This window comes from Ostrea edulis, chromosome 6, assembly GCF_947568905.1.
Source record: "Ostrea edulis chromosome 6, xbOstEdul1.1, whole genome shotgun sequence".
Lineage (NCBI taxonomy): Eukaryota > Metazoa > Mollusca > Bivalvia > Ostreida > Ostreidae > Ostrea > Ostrea edulis.
In genome coordinates this window covers 1875491-1892727 of record NC_079169.1, presented here as the reverse complement: position 1 = coordinate 1892727, position 17237 = coordinate 1875491, and the positions used below count along the sequence as shown (strand labels likewise).

General features: G+C 38.1%; 1 protein-coding gene across 16 annotated transcripts in view; it reads left to right on the top strand.

Annotated features, from left to right (window-relative positions):
* LOC125683591 (protein TANC2-like) overlaps positions 1–17031 on the top strand; it is a 75491-nt gene extending 58460 nt beyond the window's left edge. For 8 of the 16 annotated variants that reach the window (XM_048924901.2, XM_048924900.2, XM_048924893.2 and 5 more), the window contains 19 exons: positions 3312–3482; positions 3710–3871; positions 6422–6694; positions 7142–7393; positions 7574–7741; positions 8864–9084; positions 9286–9424; positions 9507–10653; positions 11038–11058; positions 11935–12166; positions 12676–12912; positions 13802–13978; positions 14116–14200; positions 14293–14550; positions 14885–15060; positions 15187–15411; positions 15598–15744; positions 15831–15931; positions 16063–17031. In XM_048924901.2, the coding sequence (XP_048780858.2) occupies positions 3338–3482; positions 3710–3871; positions 6422–6694; positions 7142–7393; positions 7574–7741; positions 8864–9084; positions 9286–9424; positions 9507–10653; positions 11038–11058; positions 11935–12166; positions 12676–12912; positions 13802–13978; positions 14116–14200; positions 14293–14550; positions 14885–15060; positions 15187–15411; positions 15598–15744; positions 15831–15931; positions 16063–16252 (4356 nt within the window). In that variant the 5' untranslated portion in view covers positions 3312–3337 and the 3' untranslated portion in view covers positions 16253–17031. Of the gene's footprint in view, positions 1–2995; positions 3215–3311; positions 3483–3709; positions 3872–6421; positions 6695–7141; positions 7394–7573; positions 7742–8863; positions 9085–9285; positions 9425–9506; positions 10654–11037; positions 11059–11934; positions 12167–12675; positions 12913–13801; positions 13979–14115; positions 14201–14292; positions 14551–14774; positions 15061–15186; positions 15412–15597; positions 15745–15830; positions 15932–16062 lie in introns of those variants that run through there. The other 8 variants (XM_056141211.1, XM_056141214.1, XM_056141213.1 and 5 more) reach the window with 5 other exon arrangements.
* Positions 17032–17237: the final 206 nt, after the last annotated feature.

The following is a 17237-nucleotide window of genomic DNA, read 5'->3' as shown; positions in this document are numbered from 1 at the left end:
TATCAATTTGAAGGCAGTTTAAATGATAATCACTTGATAGGGATTTTCCCCTTGGGATACAACAATCAGAGTTGCACATATTTACACGTGTTTGTTTTGTTAACCCAGTAATTTATTCTTGTACAACAGTATTTGAAATATATAGGCCTTGTTGATTTAAGATTGGGGGCTTGAATTAAAGTTCCCACAATGTAAATTTCCATCTGAAAGCCACGGATAAGTAAAGAATTTTTGCCAGGTAAGAACAGATAAAATGTAAGTTTCTCGTGATAAGTGTAGACTGGTGTTGGAGTTACCTATAGAGTATGTGTATCTATCTATTGACTGCCGGGTCTGTCATGTGGGGGATTTCTAAATGAAGGCTGTTAAGTGGTTTTTTACGATTCATCGTAAGGTTTTCTTCTTGATGAGTTTTCGAAGGTGTAATGTGCAACTTAGTTGTAGTATGAATAATTAAACTGGGGTTGAACAAGGTAAGAGCTATTCTTTAGGTGTTATACGACTAAAATTTATTTTTCTGCTGAGTAAATGAGGTTTCAAATTCATTTGTTAATTTGTATGTAAATTACAAACTCTTAATTATCTTTAGAGTTTGTTGGTATCTAAATAATGTGGGGGGAAAAAACAATTTTTGATGAATATGTTCAGTTTCTGGAGTGACATTTCTTCTGTCAGAAATCCCTGTGTGGCATGAATGACACATGTATTAAATGTTAGCCGGATATATTGAACATGTCTACAAGTTAAAAAAACAACATAATCAGTCAGTGTTTCTCTTAAATGACCCCATCGTACACTTTGTAAAACAATCACCTTAGACTGTTTGATGTAGTGGAACAATATACATGCTATCGTGGAAAGAAAGAGAGGATCTTTTTGTTGTTGGCTGGAATTTATGGCACATAATCATACCCATTGACAAAAATGTATGGTTCATTCATGATAGAGTTTTGCCGTGAGGCCAGCCGAAGGTGAACAGGCTTCAACACAGTCCAACCGTGTCGTGGACAGTTCGGGGCTCGGGCTGTCTGCTTATTAGTGATTTATCAATGGAGTACTAAGTGAACAGAAGTTTTACGTGTCTGTAGTTCCTGTAAATCGTGTGTACGTGTAACTGTGTGGTTTTAATATTTCTGGCTTTAACCTTTTCACCTATTCCAAGGTATGACGACACAGATTTTGAGGTACATGATATGTTCATAGTAAAGTTGCTGGAATATTAAATATGAGTGACACTTATTCAAAGACAATTTCAGAATGTTTAGATTTTATGTGACACTACAGTGTTTATTTTTTTTACATGAATCACTTGCTTGGGTGACCTTGGGGCAGGTTTAAACTTGTGGTATCGATCTTTTACAAATTGTAGGTTTCAGTCACAAATTTTTCTTTGTCATCCTCTATCTGTCATTATAAACACCCATTAATGACACTGCCTTTATTAGTTCCCCTTGACTAATCCCTCGTCGGTACACTCCTAAGACTTTTTGACTAAATTTGTAATAAAAACTTTAAATGCTCTCTGTGAATGGCAGGGCAGGAGTCAGTCACACTGCTTGGTTTACTGTGAATATATTCTTTCTGTTTTTTGTGCCAGTTCATTTTAAATAATCTTAGCTGAAAATCTTATTAAAGATAATACCAGAGGTTAAAAAACAAAACAAAAGAAGAGGTTTGGCCTTGCATTGTTGGTGCGATTAGTAAAGATTAATTTGAGAACTTCCGTTAATCTGAGCACCAATGGATATTCCACACCTTAATAATTACTGTAATGGCAAGGAATTAGTCCTGATAAAAATAGAGGATTAGATGGTGCCTTGATCAGCTGAAACAGCAAAATGTACAACAGGTGAATGTTGAGGTATGTGTACAGAATCCCATGAACTCTTGCAGACTTTTGATTGCTGGCTAGTCCTTAAGCAATACTACTGCAGTATAAGAATTAAGGCATTGTCATCACGAGAGTAAGTCCTCTTAATTAATATCATGTTTTGAACTTTCATTGTAAATGAAATTTTTTTTTAGTTGGTCCATGTTTCAGTTTACCATTTATGTAATTCATAGTTTTAGAAAAATAATGATGATTAATTAATAAATAATTCATAAATCATGATTTTCTTGAAGCATGAGGAATTGCTTTAGATAATCAGCTTTTTAAGAAAGAAAAAGGAAACATTATCTTGGATATTTTCTACATTAAAGCTTGCAGTGACACAAGACTGGTGGCTTCCGCGACTAATTAGTCGTATTAGATAAACTCCATATCCCTCTCTATCTTCCTCTGTCAGTGGCTAATTCAACCCTTGATGTGCTGCCAAACTGAGAGACTGTTGTTTGATTAAGGCTGGTCCATGTCTTTTTTTTATGTTTTAGAAGCATCAGGGAATGGGCGTTGGGTAAATGTGCAGCAAATGTTGCACAGGCTGATTAGCTACTGAGTGGGCAGAAGCCTATCATGTCATTGACTGATAAATGTGTCTCAGTAACAGAAAATTCTTTATTGTGAATGAAAGATAAAAGGCTGATTAGAAATACAAAAAGTTTGTCTCTGACAAATACAAAGATAATGAATATTTGAATCTGAAATTTTAGCAAATTTACTAAGTTATATTTTATTATTATTCTTTTCTTTCTATTTTTTTTTTTTTTTTAATAGCTGTCGAGAGATAACAAGATGCGGTGTGCTAATTAACTGTCAATTACGATAAATAAAAACACACTGGTAACATTAACATTATCACCAAAAAAAAGTACAAAAAAATAACTGTATAATTAGATTTCCTTGTTTATCATTCAAAACATCTGTTTTCATTCAAATACTCTTGCCAATACTTTTACCTTCTTATTCAAGAGCTGGGACTTGTTGTGAAGCAAACATACATAAGTTTGTTGTGTTTCGTCAAATTCATTTTGGAAAGTTTTGCAAGGTTGGAAACAAGTGGTTCTTATATTTTAGAGAGAGACGGAAACAACATCTCGAACAATAAGTAAGAAATGAAATGGTGACCCTAAACATTTGAAGTGCCATATGACAAGTCCGTGCACTTGAGGTGAAAACATGTGATTATCTCTTTTGTATATAGTTATTGGAGATGCAGATGTCAAAGGATAAAAAAGAGTAAAGGTTTGGTTTTTTGTGTTTATGGGTCTTTTCAGCTTGTTCAGCCTTGCATACTGAAAATCTTGGGTGCAGTTTTATCTACAAGTTTTGACAGTAAGAAAAGAGGACCCCAGCCATAACTGTGTGGTAGCATGGACGTGGACAATCTGTGTCAATCTGAGCTCTGTAGGATTGGTTTTTATTTTTTCAGACTCTGACGTCTTGCGTGACCTGAGCATGGAGGAGCAAATGGCAGACTGCTGCCCCTTGTGTCACATGCCCTTTGACAAAGGGAAGAAGCGCCGGTTGATTGACACCTGTGGACATGCCAAGTGTTACAGCTGCATGTTTAACTACGATAGCTGTCGAATCTGTGAAAACAGTAAGTTAAATTGGCAAAATTATTAGGGTATATCATGGTGTGTAACCTGAATCGGAGCATGAACCTTTTACAGAATTCAATGGCTATAACTTGCAGTAAATGTTCACTATTCATAATTTGAGCTTTATTGTGATCATAAACTGACAGCTGTCTAAATTGGATGTATTAATTCAGGTACTGAAATTTTTGCCCATTTGAACATTTTTCCTAACTAAATTTGAATTCAGATCCAACTGGAGCCGGCCATCACCTGAGACAGAGCAGTGACATTTCTCCGTTTAATAATCGGCCACGGATGAAGACCAATGGTCATTTCACTCCTCTGATGAGATCTGAGATTTCCACTCAGACAACACCCAAATCTCTATCCCTGTCAAATATGTACAACAGTAAGTGTTATCTGATTTAGACCCAGGAAGCTGAGTAAAATAGTTAATGCGCAAGTTTCGAGTTATTTCCTTTATAGAATTCTGGTACACAGTAAGGCATGAAATGATTTTTGTACATGTGGGACAAATGCCCATCACTGCTAAGTAAATCTGCTCAGTAAGTTTTCATATGCAGTTTCATCACCCGAATTTGATTGATACACAAAATAAGTGATAAGTATTCAGAGAATAATTACGACTTAAGCATGTAGGGCAGCAACTAGGATCGGTCTTTCGTTGTTTCTTGAGGATGTTCAAACTTTCTTTTAGTTGTTCACAGAAAGTAATTACATGCATATAACATTTTTATTATATCACATTATTTCATTGCTCGTACATACCATATCTAGGATATGACGTTATTTTTATGTTTTTACTTTTGTAAAACACGTCCTTCGATAGTATTTTCTATTTCTGAAGCCACTTTTAAAACATTTTATCATCTTCTTCACTGACTGTAAGTCCAAACTATCCCACTAAATGCACCTCCTACACAGAAGAGCTCTTAAATTATCTCAAAACTGGCATATTACATGTATACCTATGATTAAAAATAATATTAGAACATGCCACTCCCCTTTCACCATTGCATTGATAAGTGGTAAGCACTTCACTTATCATAGTGGCAGAAGTACTTGTGTGTTATTTTTATGATGAGAGAGCTTAGAATATTACAAATTCAAGGATACATAGTCTTTTTATTGCATATATAGTTAGATATTTTTCCAGGTGTTGAAAAGAACAACTATTTCTTAGGTTAAACATGTAAAACTTTGAAATGCAAAAGTGGTATCATGTGTTTTCTTAGATAATTGCCAGATGTTAGACTACACAAATAGTGCAAAATGATTTGAAAATGATGATGTATGAAAAATTAAGCAATGTTAAACATTCAAAACTCACTTCATAATGAATGATCTTGTGTGGGTAACTGTGATACAAGAGTTGTTTTTCCTTATTGACTGTAAATGATTTTGGGGGGTTACTGGTGTAGATTTTTGTGTGATTCGTATGGGAAGTTGACCCCTGGATCTGAAAGGTAAAGGTTTCCTTCAGTAGGAGTTGCCCTGAACATAGATTCTCTGTGACAGTAATAAAGAGGCATGCACATTTATAGACCGACAGTAAAGCAGTCATTTCCATAGAAATGAGAAAACGGGGGCAAAGCTTCTGTTCCTGATGAGACCTGTGTAATTAATAACATGACACATGCTTGCAAAGATGGTTATCGATTTCAAACCAAACACAAAAGAATTTTTTTTAAGGAAAAAAAAAATCAATACTTCGAAAAGGTGACTCTATGGTATAGTGGCAAGACTCTAAATTAGATGAAGAATTTGGAGAGTATACAGAGGGTTGGCTGGAGGCTATGTAATATTTGACATTGATGGCCTTTGTCACTTGTAATGCATATTAATCCCAAATGTCCTCAGTTTGTGCTCTTCTAGTCTCTGACGTTTAAAGGATAAAAACTCATTGATTTCTCCAGTTTGTGTCATTTTGGAAGACACAACTTTTTGGGGGCATAATTTGTTTTTTTATTTCTGCACCACACATCTTGCGTTCGAGGATTCTATGCAGGCCCTAAACAACCTGAAGTGTTTTTGATTTTGCATGCATATGCTTGGTGGTAATATTAATTCAATTTCTGAATTTTCCATCAATTCATTGAGAGGCTCTCTGGTGTTATTTTCTTCTCGAGGAGAAAAAAAGGCTGATTAAGGATTGTTACACAGCTCTCGATGCTTTGTTGTCTTGAGGAGTCAGTGACTTTTAGTGTTTAGCGTGAAACAAGATAGAAAGAAGTGACTCCTGGGATGAAAAATATTCAGTAGAAAATAGTAACTAGAAAATGGATTGTGCAGGAGATGAAACCGAGGGATCAAAGGCTCCTTCATCTGTATCTAATGAGCAAGGTAACCAGGCGTGTAATGTTAAACAAGTTTGTTAATAAAGGATGCCCAGGTTTCATTCATACCGCGAGTAGTGCAGTCATTTAAGTCATGCCTTTTTGTCAGTTTGAAAGATGATGTACCAAAAACTAGAAAAGATTTGGTAGGATTTTGTGAAATGGAAATAAGTGATAGTTTCAGTTTGCACTGTTGGGGCCAGGATTGACATGAAGGTTTTGTAATTGTTCATTGCTGAGCATCTCATTCATGCCAGATGTGTGATAAACTGAAAGCTTCTCCCAATACACAATTATCTGTAGCTCTACAAACAAACTTTGTTGTTCTACTGTGAATTCTTTAGAGCGTTGATTTATGATGCAGGTTTAGTATCAATCTCTTTTTTTCTTTTTCTTTTTTTTCTTTTTTTTTGTATGTAAAAAGCATCTATTGTAGAAAAGAATACACTATATATATCATGTGTGTGATATGAGTAGAAGTTTCTGATGAGTCTGAAATTGTTGAGATATAATTGACAGAATAAGATATACTGTATCAAGACAATTGCAAAGCAATGTGTATTGTAAGAAAGCACACATTTAACTCGGTTTTTGTATTGTAGGTGGGAAACAGGTACCAGAGCCACAAGTCCCAGCAACCAAACCAAGATTCTTCAAGCCCATAGCACTGTCCCCATCATCATCCAATGCACCACAGTTTGTACCTCCACCACAGAAGAGTTACAATGACCCCAGGGGCCACAGTAGAGAATCTACCATTGATTCTCCGGAGCTTGGTTTTTCTGGGGACCCTAGTCTGACTCCTAATGATGACCTTGATGAGTTGTCTAAGCTTGACAGAGAAGGACCAGCCCTAGATGGGACTGATCAATTAGGTATCGGTTTTTGTATTTTTATATGGCTTCTATGATTCTGTAACAGAAAAACGTGTATACAGTCTAGATGGATTCAAACTTTCAAAGGGAAACAGATTATTTTCTAGGTATTCAAAGTTCAAAATAAATGAAGATTTTTGTTTCAATCATGATCAATAAACCATTAGTATGTAGATACACTGGACATACATGAAGTGAGATTAAGTAAAGTATTTTATTCCAGAATTACAGCTCTAACAAATATGTTTCATTCAAAATAAAGTTTAGTCTTTGGGTATTTTGTTTGTTTGTTTTTTTTTTTTTTTGGTGTTGTCGTGCAGTTGGTTTTACCCTTTTAAGAGCTGTTTTGAGTTTTGATTGGAACTTAAAGAAAGGGATATTGACTGAATGTTTTAGTGATTTAGTTAATAACTAGAAAGGAGACTTTGATTGTTTTGGTTTTCACAGATCCCCCTCCTCCGTCTCCTGATGTTGCACAGAATGACCTGTTGGTGAGGCTGGGGTTGTTACTCTCCGATAAAGGGCGAGCCGGTGAACCAAGTCATGTGACACCAATGAGACAGGGTAACCAAGGAAACCAGACAGAGGAAACATTTACCAGTGTGTCATCAATGGGCAGTAATGAGGCTACCCCAGAGAGGGGAATCGCTACACCCGACCGGGGAATATCCGACACCAGCCCCTTGTCAACCCTCACTGGTATGTGACCTAGTAACTTCAATATTCATTTTAGAAGTCAGATGGTGGTCATTACCTAAAATGTCATCTGATTATGTAAAAACTGAATCACAGTGCTTGAAATATTGATTATAGCTCAAAATAGATTGTTTAATTTATGATCAACTGATGACCTGTCTAATTGTTTTAAAATGATTTCAGCTTCCTCTGGCAGTGAGAGGGGCCATTACACTGGAATCAGAATGGGAACTGAGTCCCTGTATACAAGCAGGGACCCCAGTGCTGAGAGCATGAATTCCTTCATGTCTACAAGTACTGGGAACAGTATGAGTCCCCATACCACCACACAGCGGCCACACTCCATTACAAGTAAGTCCCCTTACCACCACACAGCAGCCCCACTCCATTACAAGTATGTCCCCATACCACCACACAGCGGCCCCACTGCATTACAAGTAAGTCCCCATACCACCACACATCGGCCCCACTCCATTACAAGTAAGTCTTCATACCACCACACAGCGGCCCCACTCCATTACAAGTAAGTCCCCATACCACCACACATCGGCCCCACTCCATTACAAGTAAGTCTTCATACCACCACACAGCAACCCCACTCCATTACAAGTAAGTCCCCATACCACCACACAGCGGCCCCACTCCATTACAAGTAAGTCCCCATACCACCACACATCGGCCCCACTCCATTACAAGTAAGTCTTCATACCACCACACAGCGGCCCCACTCCATTACAAGTAAGTCCCCATACCACCACACATCGGCCCCACTCCATTACAAGTAAGTCTTCATACCACCACACAGCAACCCCACTCCATTACAAGTAAGTCCCCATACCACCACACAGCGGCCCCACTCCATTACAAGTAAGTCCCCATACCACCACACATCGGCCCCACTCCATTACAAGTAAGTCTTCATACCACCACACAGCGGCCACACTCCATTACAAGTAAGTCCCCTTACCACCACACAGCAGCCCCACTCCATTACAAGTAAGTCCCCATAACACCACACAGCGGCCACACTCCATTACAAGTAAGTCCCCATACCACCACACAGCGGCCCCACTCCATTAATAAGTCCCCATACCACCACACAGAGGCCCCACTCCATTACAAGTAAGTCCCCATACCACCACACAGTGGCCCCACTCCATTACATGTAAGTCCCCATACCACCACACAGCGGCCCCACTCCATTACAAGTAAGTCCCAATACCACTACACAGTGACCCCACTCCATTACGAATAAGTTCCAATACCAATGTGTTCAGCAATAAAGCAGGGAAAGAACCTAACCTTCCCTGCATGGTTCCATTATGAATCATTATTTTGAGTTAACAAACCAAATTTATCTTTAACAGAAATAGATTAGATGACATGGTGTCCTGCAATTTATTACTTCATATAAATGAATTGTTTTTTTCATTTTAATTAATTCTGTAATTATTGTTTGATTCTACTTTGTAGCCTCAACACCAGGACAGATAGAGGATTTGTTTGGAAAGAGAGGAAACTTCCGCAGATCTTCAGCCCGTGCCACAATTGGCCATGCAAATGAACGTCGTATCAACATTACTCCAATCAAACCACCTCAAATTAGACTTAAAGCCCTACCGTTTGAGGTACCCCACAATGAAGGAAAAGCTTTGTTTGTTGGAAGGGAATGGCTGTTCAAGGATATAGAAATGGTAAATGTGTTTGTAATCTATTTAACATATAAAATAGCTCTTTCATTTCATAACCTGACCTTTAATGAAATTCTTGACCATCAATACTAGCTTTATATCTTAGACAACATTACATGTATAGACAAGAAGAACATGTATTGTTGTCATATATACCTGACCTTGATGGGTACTGTCTAACCATTTCATACATTACTGCTTCAGGCCCTCAACAGTGAGCCAACCACAAACAGGGTGAGGGGTGTGGTCCTGACTGGGGGTATAGGGGCAGGGAAAACGGCCATTGTAGAACAACTAGTGGACTGCAGCGTCTTCACTGATGGCAGGAGTGGACTCATAGAAGGTGGGTTAAGTAATTGATGACCAATGGAGGAGTGATTATCTTATTATTACAGACTGATTGATTGTTACTTTCGTGTTTTTAGGAAGTGAACACAAGATAAACAGGGATCGCATGGTGTACAATGGTCTAACGAATTACAGTCCAAAGTCCACTCTGTCTCATGGTCTCAGTGCATCCTCCTCCAACTTGACGTACAACAGCCTGAGGAGCCTGGGATCACAAATTGTGGCTTTCCACTACTGTCAGGCCGACAACAACATTACGTGCCTGGTGCCCGAGTTTGTCCACAGCCTAGCAGCCCGTCTGACGCAGGCACCACAGCTTGCTGCCTATCACGAGCTGATCCTACAAGATCCACAACTACAACATGTGCTCAGTCTGAAGGAATGTGTACAGGACCCATCCAGTGCTTTCATTAAAGGAGTCCTAGAACCTTTGGAGATGTTGAAGGAAAGTGGGAAAATTACGTCAGACAGTTGTGTGGTTGTGATAGACTCTTTAAATGAAGCAGAGTTTCATAAGCCTGATTATGGAGACACTGTGGCCTCGTTTCTGTGTCGACATGTAGAACAATTCCCCCAGTGGCTGAAGTTGATTTTAACTGTGCATTCTTCTTTGGTGGATATAACGAAAGATCTTTATTTCAACACAATTTGTATCGACCGTGACCAAAGCAATGATTTGATAGGCAAGGACCTCATAGATTATGTGAACCACAGAATTGAAACCAACCCAAGCATTGGAAACAATATATCTCTGAATGGCAAAATGGAACAATCTGCACAAGTCAAATTCTGTCATCATCTACAAACACTGAGCAAAGGGTCCTTCTTGTTCTGCAAGATGACCTTAGACTTAATCGAAAGAGGACATCTGGTGCTTAAAAGTTCAAATTACAAAATTTTACCCATGAATATCTCTGAAGTGTTTCTATTACATTTCAACTTGAAATTCCAAAGTGTGAGATCTTTTGAGAAAGTTTCTCCGATTTTGGCTGTGTGTCTGGCCACGCTTTATCCTATGAACCTGGAGGAAATTTATGACACCATAAACTCTGGTTATACAGAGCACTTCCTGTCTTGGGAAGAGTTTACCCTGAGGATGAACATGCTGCAGGGATTTCTGTATCTCCGTAAAGACTCCACCTACATGTTCTTCCACCCTGCTTTTAGGGAGTGGTTAATTCGCCGTGATGAGGCAGATAATCCAAAGTTTCTCTGTGATCTTCGGTGAGATTTCATATTCATTATCATCCCTTCCATATTTTTTTTTTTTTTTTTTTTTTTATGAAAAAAAAAAAATATCCTCTTTTTCTGCTTCTACAGAAAATAGAAACAGAGCATGTTTTCCTTATCGAGTTGATATTTTTTCATCACATCAGTAACAACATATGATTTATTTATTCCCTGCTCACACATCAGCTGTTGTTTTATATGTAAGAAACTTTAAACACCTCTCCCCAACCTTATGTATGCTTTAGTTACTGTATTTACAAATTCTACGGCTGAAATGATTTTCTAATACCGTAATAAGAATAGTTCTTGTTTTTATACTAATATTTTATATGATGCTGTTGTATTCTGATTGGTCCTATTTTGTTTTGATTCCTCCAGTGGTGCCGAATTTGACCCAAGGTGAACACCTAGCTATATACATGTATATCTACGTTTTTGGGTTCTTCCTTTCATTTGTGGTTACCATGGATACTAAACTGGCTACGCGATTAATTTGAGACTTTTACTAGTACTTTGATTGATTTTGTAGTCAGTTTTTTGATTTATCGTTTGCTAAATCTGCTGAATATATTGACCAACTAAACTGCATGATACAGCCTTATTCATAGATGTCTGCATTTTACCCAGAATGCACTTTTCCCTATGTTGATTCTTGTTTGCTTACTGGTTTCATTTTTTATCATCACAGTTATCATTGTGTCACAAATTACATCATGTCTATATATATCATGCATATGTATTTAAGTATTAGTTCAACAAATCACAACATATTACCTATAATTTGCACAAAAATAACACAGATGTGTCAACATGGTCAAAAGATGATTTTGTCAGAGTCATGGTTAGTGTAAAAGTTGTGATTTCTTGCCTAATCATATGCAGCATTGCTGTTAGGAGATTGTCCTTTCTAGTGTGACTCTGTGCAAACTAGTTTCCTCAGAGCTACTGTGCTTGCTTCACAAACAGAGAAATAAATGGGGTATCAAGTCTTTAAAAGTTCTAAAAGATAGAGAGAAAGAAAAAAAACTGAACTCAAAAATAGATGTAATTGTCTGAATGTGTGTAGAGTGGTGTTTATGTTATATACCCATGTATAAAGATCTGCTGGGATTATAGAGGTAGATTTTATAGATAGATTGGTGAGACTTGATATCATATCATTTCTTTTTAAGAATTCTTTCCAATGTTAATTTGATTAATTTTGAAAATGTGGCATTTCACTTTTTTGTATAATTTTCAATAGCACAGGACTAAGCATGCTGAATTTTGTTTCAGACTTGGCCATGCTCTCATGTCTTTCAAGCTGTCTAGGATATCTGCCCCTCTCAATGCAGATAAGACCATAGAACTAGGGCATCACATACTGAAGGCCCACATCTACAAGAATGTTAGCAAGCAGCGCGGCTACTCCTCACGTGACATGCAGGCCTATTGGATGGCTCTCAGCTCTGAGAGCCTCAGTGTTGCCTTTTCCTCTCATCGAAACCTCTTTTCTCCTAATGTCAAGGTTAACTTTTATCAACAACTCTCTGATCAACAATTTGGAAATAAGACTATATAGCCATATCAAAGTATTGGTTCAGTAAACCACATTTATAGCAAACTTCCAGGGCCAGCAAAAATTGTTTGTTGTTTTGTTAACATGGTTATAGCTAAAACACTTCTTTATAATTAAAGTTCATTATACAGTAAAACACGGTTATAAGGAACCTCCAGGGCTAGCAAAATTGATCGTTATGACCTAACTTCATAATATCCAATATAGAAGTTTGATTATATTCCTCTAATAGGGAAATGAATATTACTTCACAATAAGCGTTAATTCATTATAGGCGTGTTTTTCTGTAATTGATTTGTTATGCGTGTTTTACTGTAATGAATTTGTTTACGTGATTAACTCATTGTAAGCGTGTTGTACTGTAATTTGAATGATGCTTTTAGTGATTGATGTGTACATGAAATATTGCATGTTCATGTCAATAAACCGGTATAAAGGACGATATGTTTTTATTGTAGGTCAGTCGGTTGATTTTGCTGTCCGGTGCGAACCCCAACACTAGGACCCCATACCAGAACAACTCCCCGGTCCTCTGTGTGGCTGCCAAGGAGGGGTTCACAGACATGGTGTCGCTCCTTCTAGAATTCAGTGCCAGCGTGGATGCCGTATCAGAGAGTGGCATGTCGGCGCTGTGTTACGCGGCTAGTGCAGGGCACACGGAAATCTTACGAATGCTGTGCCAGAGGAATGCAAGGGTAAATATAATGGAATACACTACTCTGGTTTCCTCTAAGATCAAATAATTATACCCCCCTGTAACAAGTTGTGGAGGGGGGGGGGGGGTATACTGGAATCGGGTTGTCCGTCTGTCCCTCCGTCTGTAGACGCAATGGTTTCCGGGCTCTAAAGCATTATCCTTTCAACCTACCGTCACCATATCATACATATGGACTACCCATGGGATGAAGATGTTACCTATCGATTTTGGGGTCAAAAGGTCAAGCGCACTGGAGATTGAAGTAGCAATATGGTTTCCGGGCTCTAAAGCGTTATCCTTTCCACCTACAGTCACCATATCATACATATGGACTACCCATGGGATGAAGATGTTCCCTATCGATTTTGGGGTCAAAAAGTCAAAGGTCACGTGCACTGGACATCGAAGTAGCAATATGGTTCGGTTTGTCATGCCATTTGTTTTTTACACTCAGAAAAGAGGTAGTTTATACCTATTACCAACACCCTTTGGGAGATTGGGGTAAGCGGGGGGTATTCTTAGTGAGCATTGCTCACAGTACCTCTTGTGTTGTTAATGTTGTGATTCTAGTCAATGACAATGCGGGTACAGGAATAAATGATTATTAAGATCATATTCTAAATACAGTATGACAGCTGTTTTCTGCGGTTGTCCATTTTTTGTGGAATACTAGGAAAAATCCACAAAAATTATGATCGCAAAATATATATACATGCTCATTAGTAGATATAGGAATATTGCAACCGCAAAATTGAAAACGCAGGAAATGATTTGCTATCATATACGGATCAAATCACAAAATTTTCCAACATCAGAAAATATCCGTTATACGGTATGATATTGTGAATGGTAGTGATATTACAATTTTCTTACTTGTGTAATTGTAGTTGTCCCATGTGGATAAGAGTGGTCAGTGCCCAGCTGTTCATGCAGCCATGCATGGTCACTTAGATGCCCTCATCTACCTTCTTCAGTGTGATTGGTCAGAATATGATGGTCAATTAACCAAGGTGGAGGCTATGCAACAGGCCATGGTGGCTTCTGCTGCCACAGGTCATGTCAATGTAAGTACTCGGTATAGCAGCAAATGTGGCAATTGACCTCACCTAATTTTGACGCAACAATTTATATTTTTGGTGTTACAATCTCGCACGGTGCACCAGTCATCTTAGTCCTTAGTCATCTTACCTTGTTCTTACAGATCATTGACTTCTTACTACATAACTACTCTGCAACCACTGATGGGTTTGGAATCAACTACTGTGATACATTGCTGGGAGACACAGGTAAAGAGATAAAAGTCCATACTTTCAACAAATGATTTTACTGTTAATGGGTCAGAAAACTGCATACAAGTTGTTTGGTTTTGTTTCTTCAGCCTTGACTGCCTCCTGTTGGCATGGCCACAAAGATGTGGTGTTGTTCCTGATAGACCAAGGGGCCAGTCTACACCAACCCAACAACAAGACCCTGACCCCCCTCCTGTGTGCAGTGGACGCTGGTCACTGGGATGTGGCTGACCTACTTCTAGGCATGGGGTCCTCTCTAGAACAGACAGACAAGCATGGACGAACGCCTTTAATGATAGCAGCCTACAAAGGCCACATCGGGGTACTGGAGATGCTGTTAGCAAGAGGTAAAGTGAAAAGAAAAATAAGACATTTTATGCCATGTTTAATGTTTCATGATCTAAGTGGAAATTCGGAGAATTAATCCTTCATGACAAAGGTTGATGGCTTCAGAACGAAAATGTTATGCATATTTGAAAAATGACAAATATTTTGGGTTTTTTTTACTTTCAAAGCACTTTCAGCCAGTATACGGATTTCTTAACAACATAACTGATTTCATTGACTACAGGAGGCTCCCTGCATCATCGATTTCTTTATTACGTTACTGATTTTCTTGACTACAGGAGGCTCCCTGCATCATCGATTTCTTAATAACGTAACTGATTTCCTTGATTACAGGAGGCTCCCTGCATCAGGTGGATAAGGAAGGATTGACTGCTCTCTGCTGGGCCTGTCTGAAGGGGCACCATCACATCATACAGACCTTACTGGACAAGGGAGCTAACCTCCATCATGTGGACAGAAGGGGAAGAACTCCTCTCCAATTGGCAGCATTCCATGGTGATGCACAAGTGGTATGTATAACGAACAACATTCCATTCTTCTTGGAGATCTTCACTGTTTAGAATTGTGGAAAATCTTGCACTTCAAAATTTGTGTCAATTTCTGTAAAGTCACTGCATTTGATAACTGAATTGTAGGTGCAAGCTTTGATTGAGAGGGGGGGTCAGATAGAGCATGCGGACCAGAATGGAATGAGGGCACTCGATCGAGCCATTGACAGGAGGAATACAGCAGTGGTGGTCTGTTTCCTGAAGAAGGGCGCAAAGTTGGGACAGACCACCTGGGCAGTGGCGGCTGGAAAACCAGATGTGCTGTTACTACTACTGAACAAATTAATGGAGGATGGAAATGTCCTGTACAAGGTTGGAAGTTTTCCTCTGTTATGCATGTATTGGCACTTTTATAAATGCTCCTAAATTATCATCAGGTTATGAATTTGATAAGTATCCAAACTCTTTATAGAGTAAAAATAATTTGAACTTTTACACTTGCATAAAGTGCCTTTCCATTGAAGTTAATGCTAAATGTTGCGTTTTGTGTGAATTCAGAAAAATCGTATTCGAGAGGCAGCTCAGCGATACCAGTATGCCCTGAAGAAATTCCCGGACGATGGACCCGTGGAGGACACCCGCACATTCAAAGACCTGAAGTTGAATTTGCTTCTCAATCTCTCCCGCTGCAAGCGCAAACTGAATGTAAGGAACAGATCACTTTGATGCAATCAATCTCCAGTTAATGTAGAAAAGCATGTCAATTACCTTTCTAAACTTGTGTGTTTCAGGACTGTCCTTCAGCGATTGAGCTGGCCACACAAGCATTGCATATAAAAAGTAGATGTTTCGAGGCATACTATGCAAGAGCTAGAGCCAAGCGAGATGACAGGTAAGTCTCTTTTTTTTTTCTTTGTTTTGTTCCATCCCTATGTTTCACTGGAAATTTCCTTTTTTTGTATTAATGTATTGAAATGATTCTCTTCTGAAGAGATAGTCTGAAAGAAAAGTCTTCTTTTTCAGGCAATTTTCATCAGCAGTCGAAGATTTAAAAGAAGCATTGAAGTTGGCTCCAAATAATCGTGAGCTGCAGAGATTGCTTACGAGGGTTCGAGACGAATGCACTGAGCAGGCTCGATATGAGAACATGCAGGGAAGTAGATCCAGTCTGCTGGACCAGGGAGAGAGGCGAGCAGAGGAAACAGCACTGTAGAGGAAGAACATCTGTTTGAGCACAGTATAGGAGAAAACAATGATAATTATCATGATGTTTAAACAAAACAGTTATGAAATATGTCAATTTTTATTTGTGTGAAAGAACAAGCAAAACTGCATAGCAACTAACATTTTGTTTTGCACCAATTGTTTGAACAAAAGATTCTGTGAGCTGTATTGGTTGTGGCAGATTAATGATAAAAAGCTTGTTTTACCCAAGAGTGCTTTTGGTCATCTAGTATATATGCATTTAAAATGCTTTAAAAACTGTTATTATTGTGTATGAAAGAAATGGCATCATCACATAGTGTTTTTATGTATCAGTCAGAACATACAGTTTGTAATTATTACTGGAGGTTTACTACAATTGTTTAACTCCTCATAAACATTTCATTGCTTGAGTGAAATGTTTCCATGATGAAAGAAGAGATAATGGGGGACAACTCTTACACGAACTGTTTAGAATGTGTTTGATGGATATGCCTGCATGCTCATGTGTTTGTTAACCCCAGTGTCTCAGGAACTAGAGGAAGCATTCCAGTAGGTTTCCATTGTCTTGTTATATCATTTTTCATCTTCCAATACATGTACATGTTCTTTCGTTGATTCTGTGAGTATTTAAAGAAAGGTGTATATAGTGTATAATGAACACATCAATTGTAGCATTTATAATTTAAAATCTTCATTCATCTCTTTGCCATGAACAAGTGCAATTAATTTTAGTGGATATGCCAACAATTGTTGTCATTTTTTATTGATAATAAAAAAGAAATCCTGTATTATTATTTTTCATTCTTAGTGTTATTTATAATACAAGCACATTTTCTGTAAAAGTTTCAGCTGTGATACGTATTTGAGTTCTTTCAGAATAGTATTGAAAGAAAACTTCCAATTACCAATTTTCAATTATTCTGTCTACCTAAAAGGCAGTTGGATTGTTGATACTCGTGAGAAATGACTTGAATGACCATTTGCATAACCTG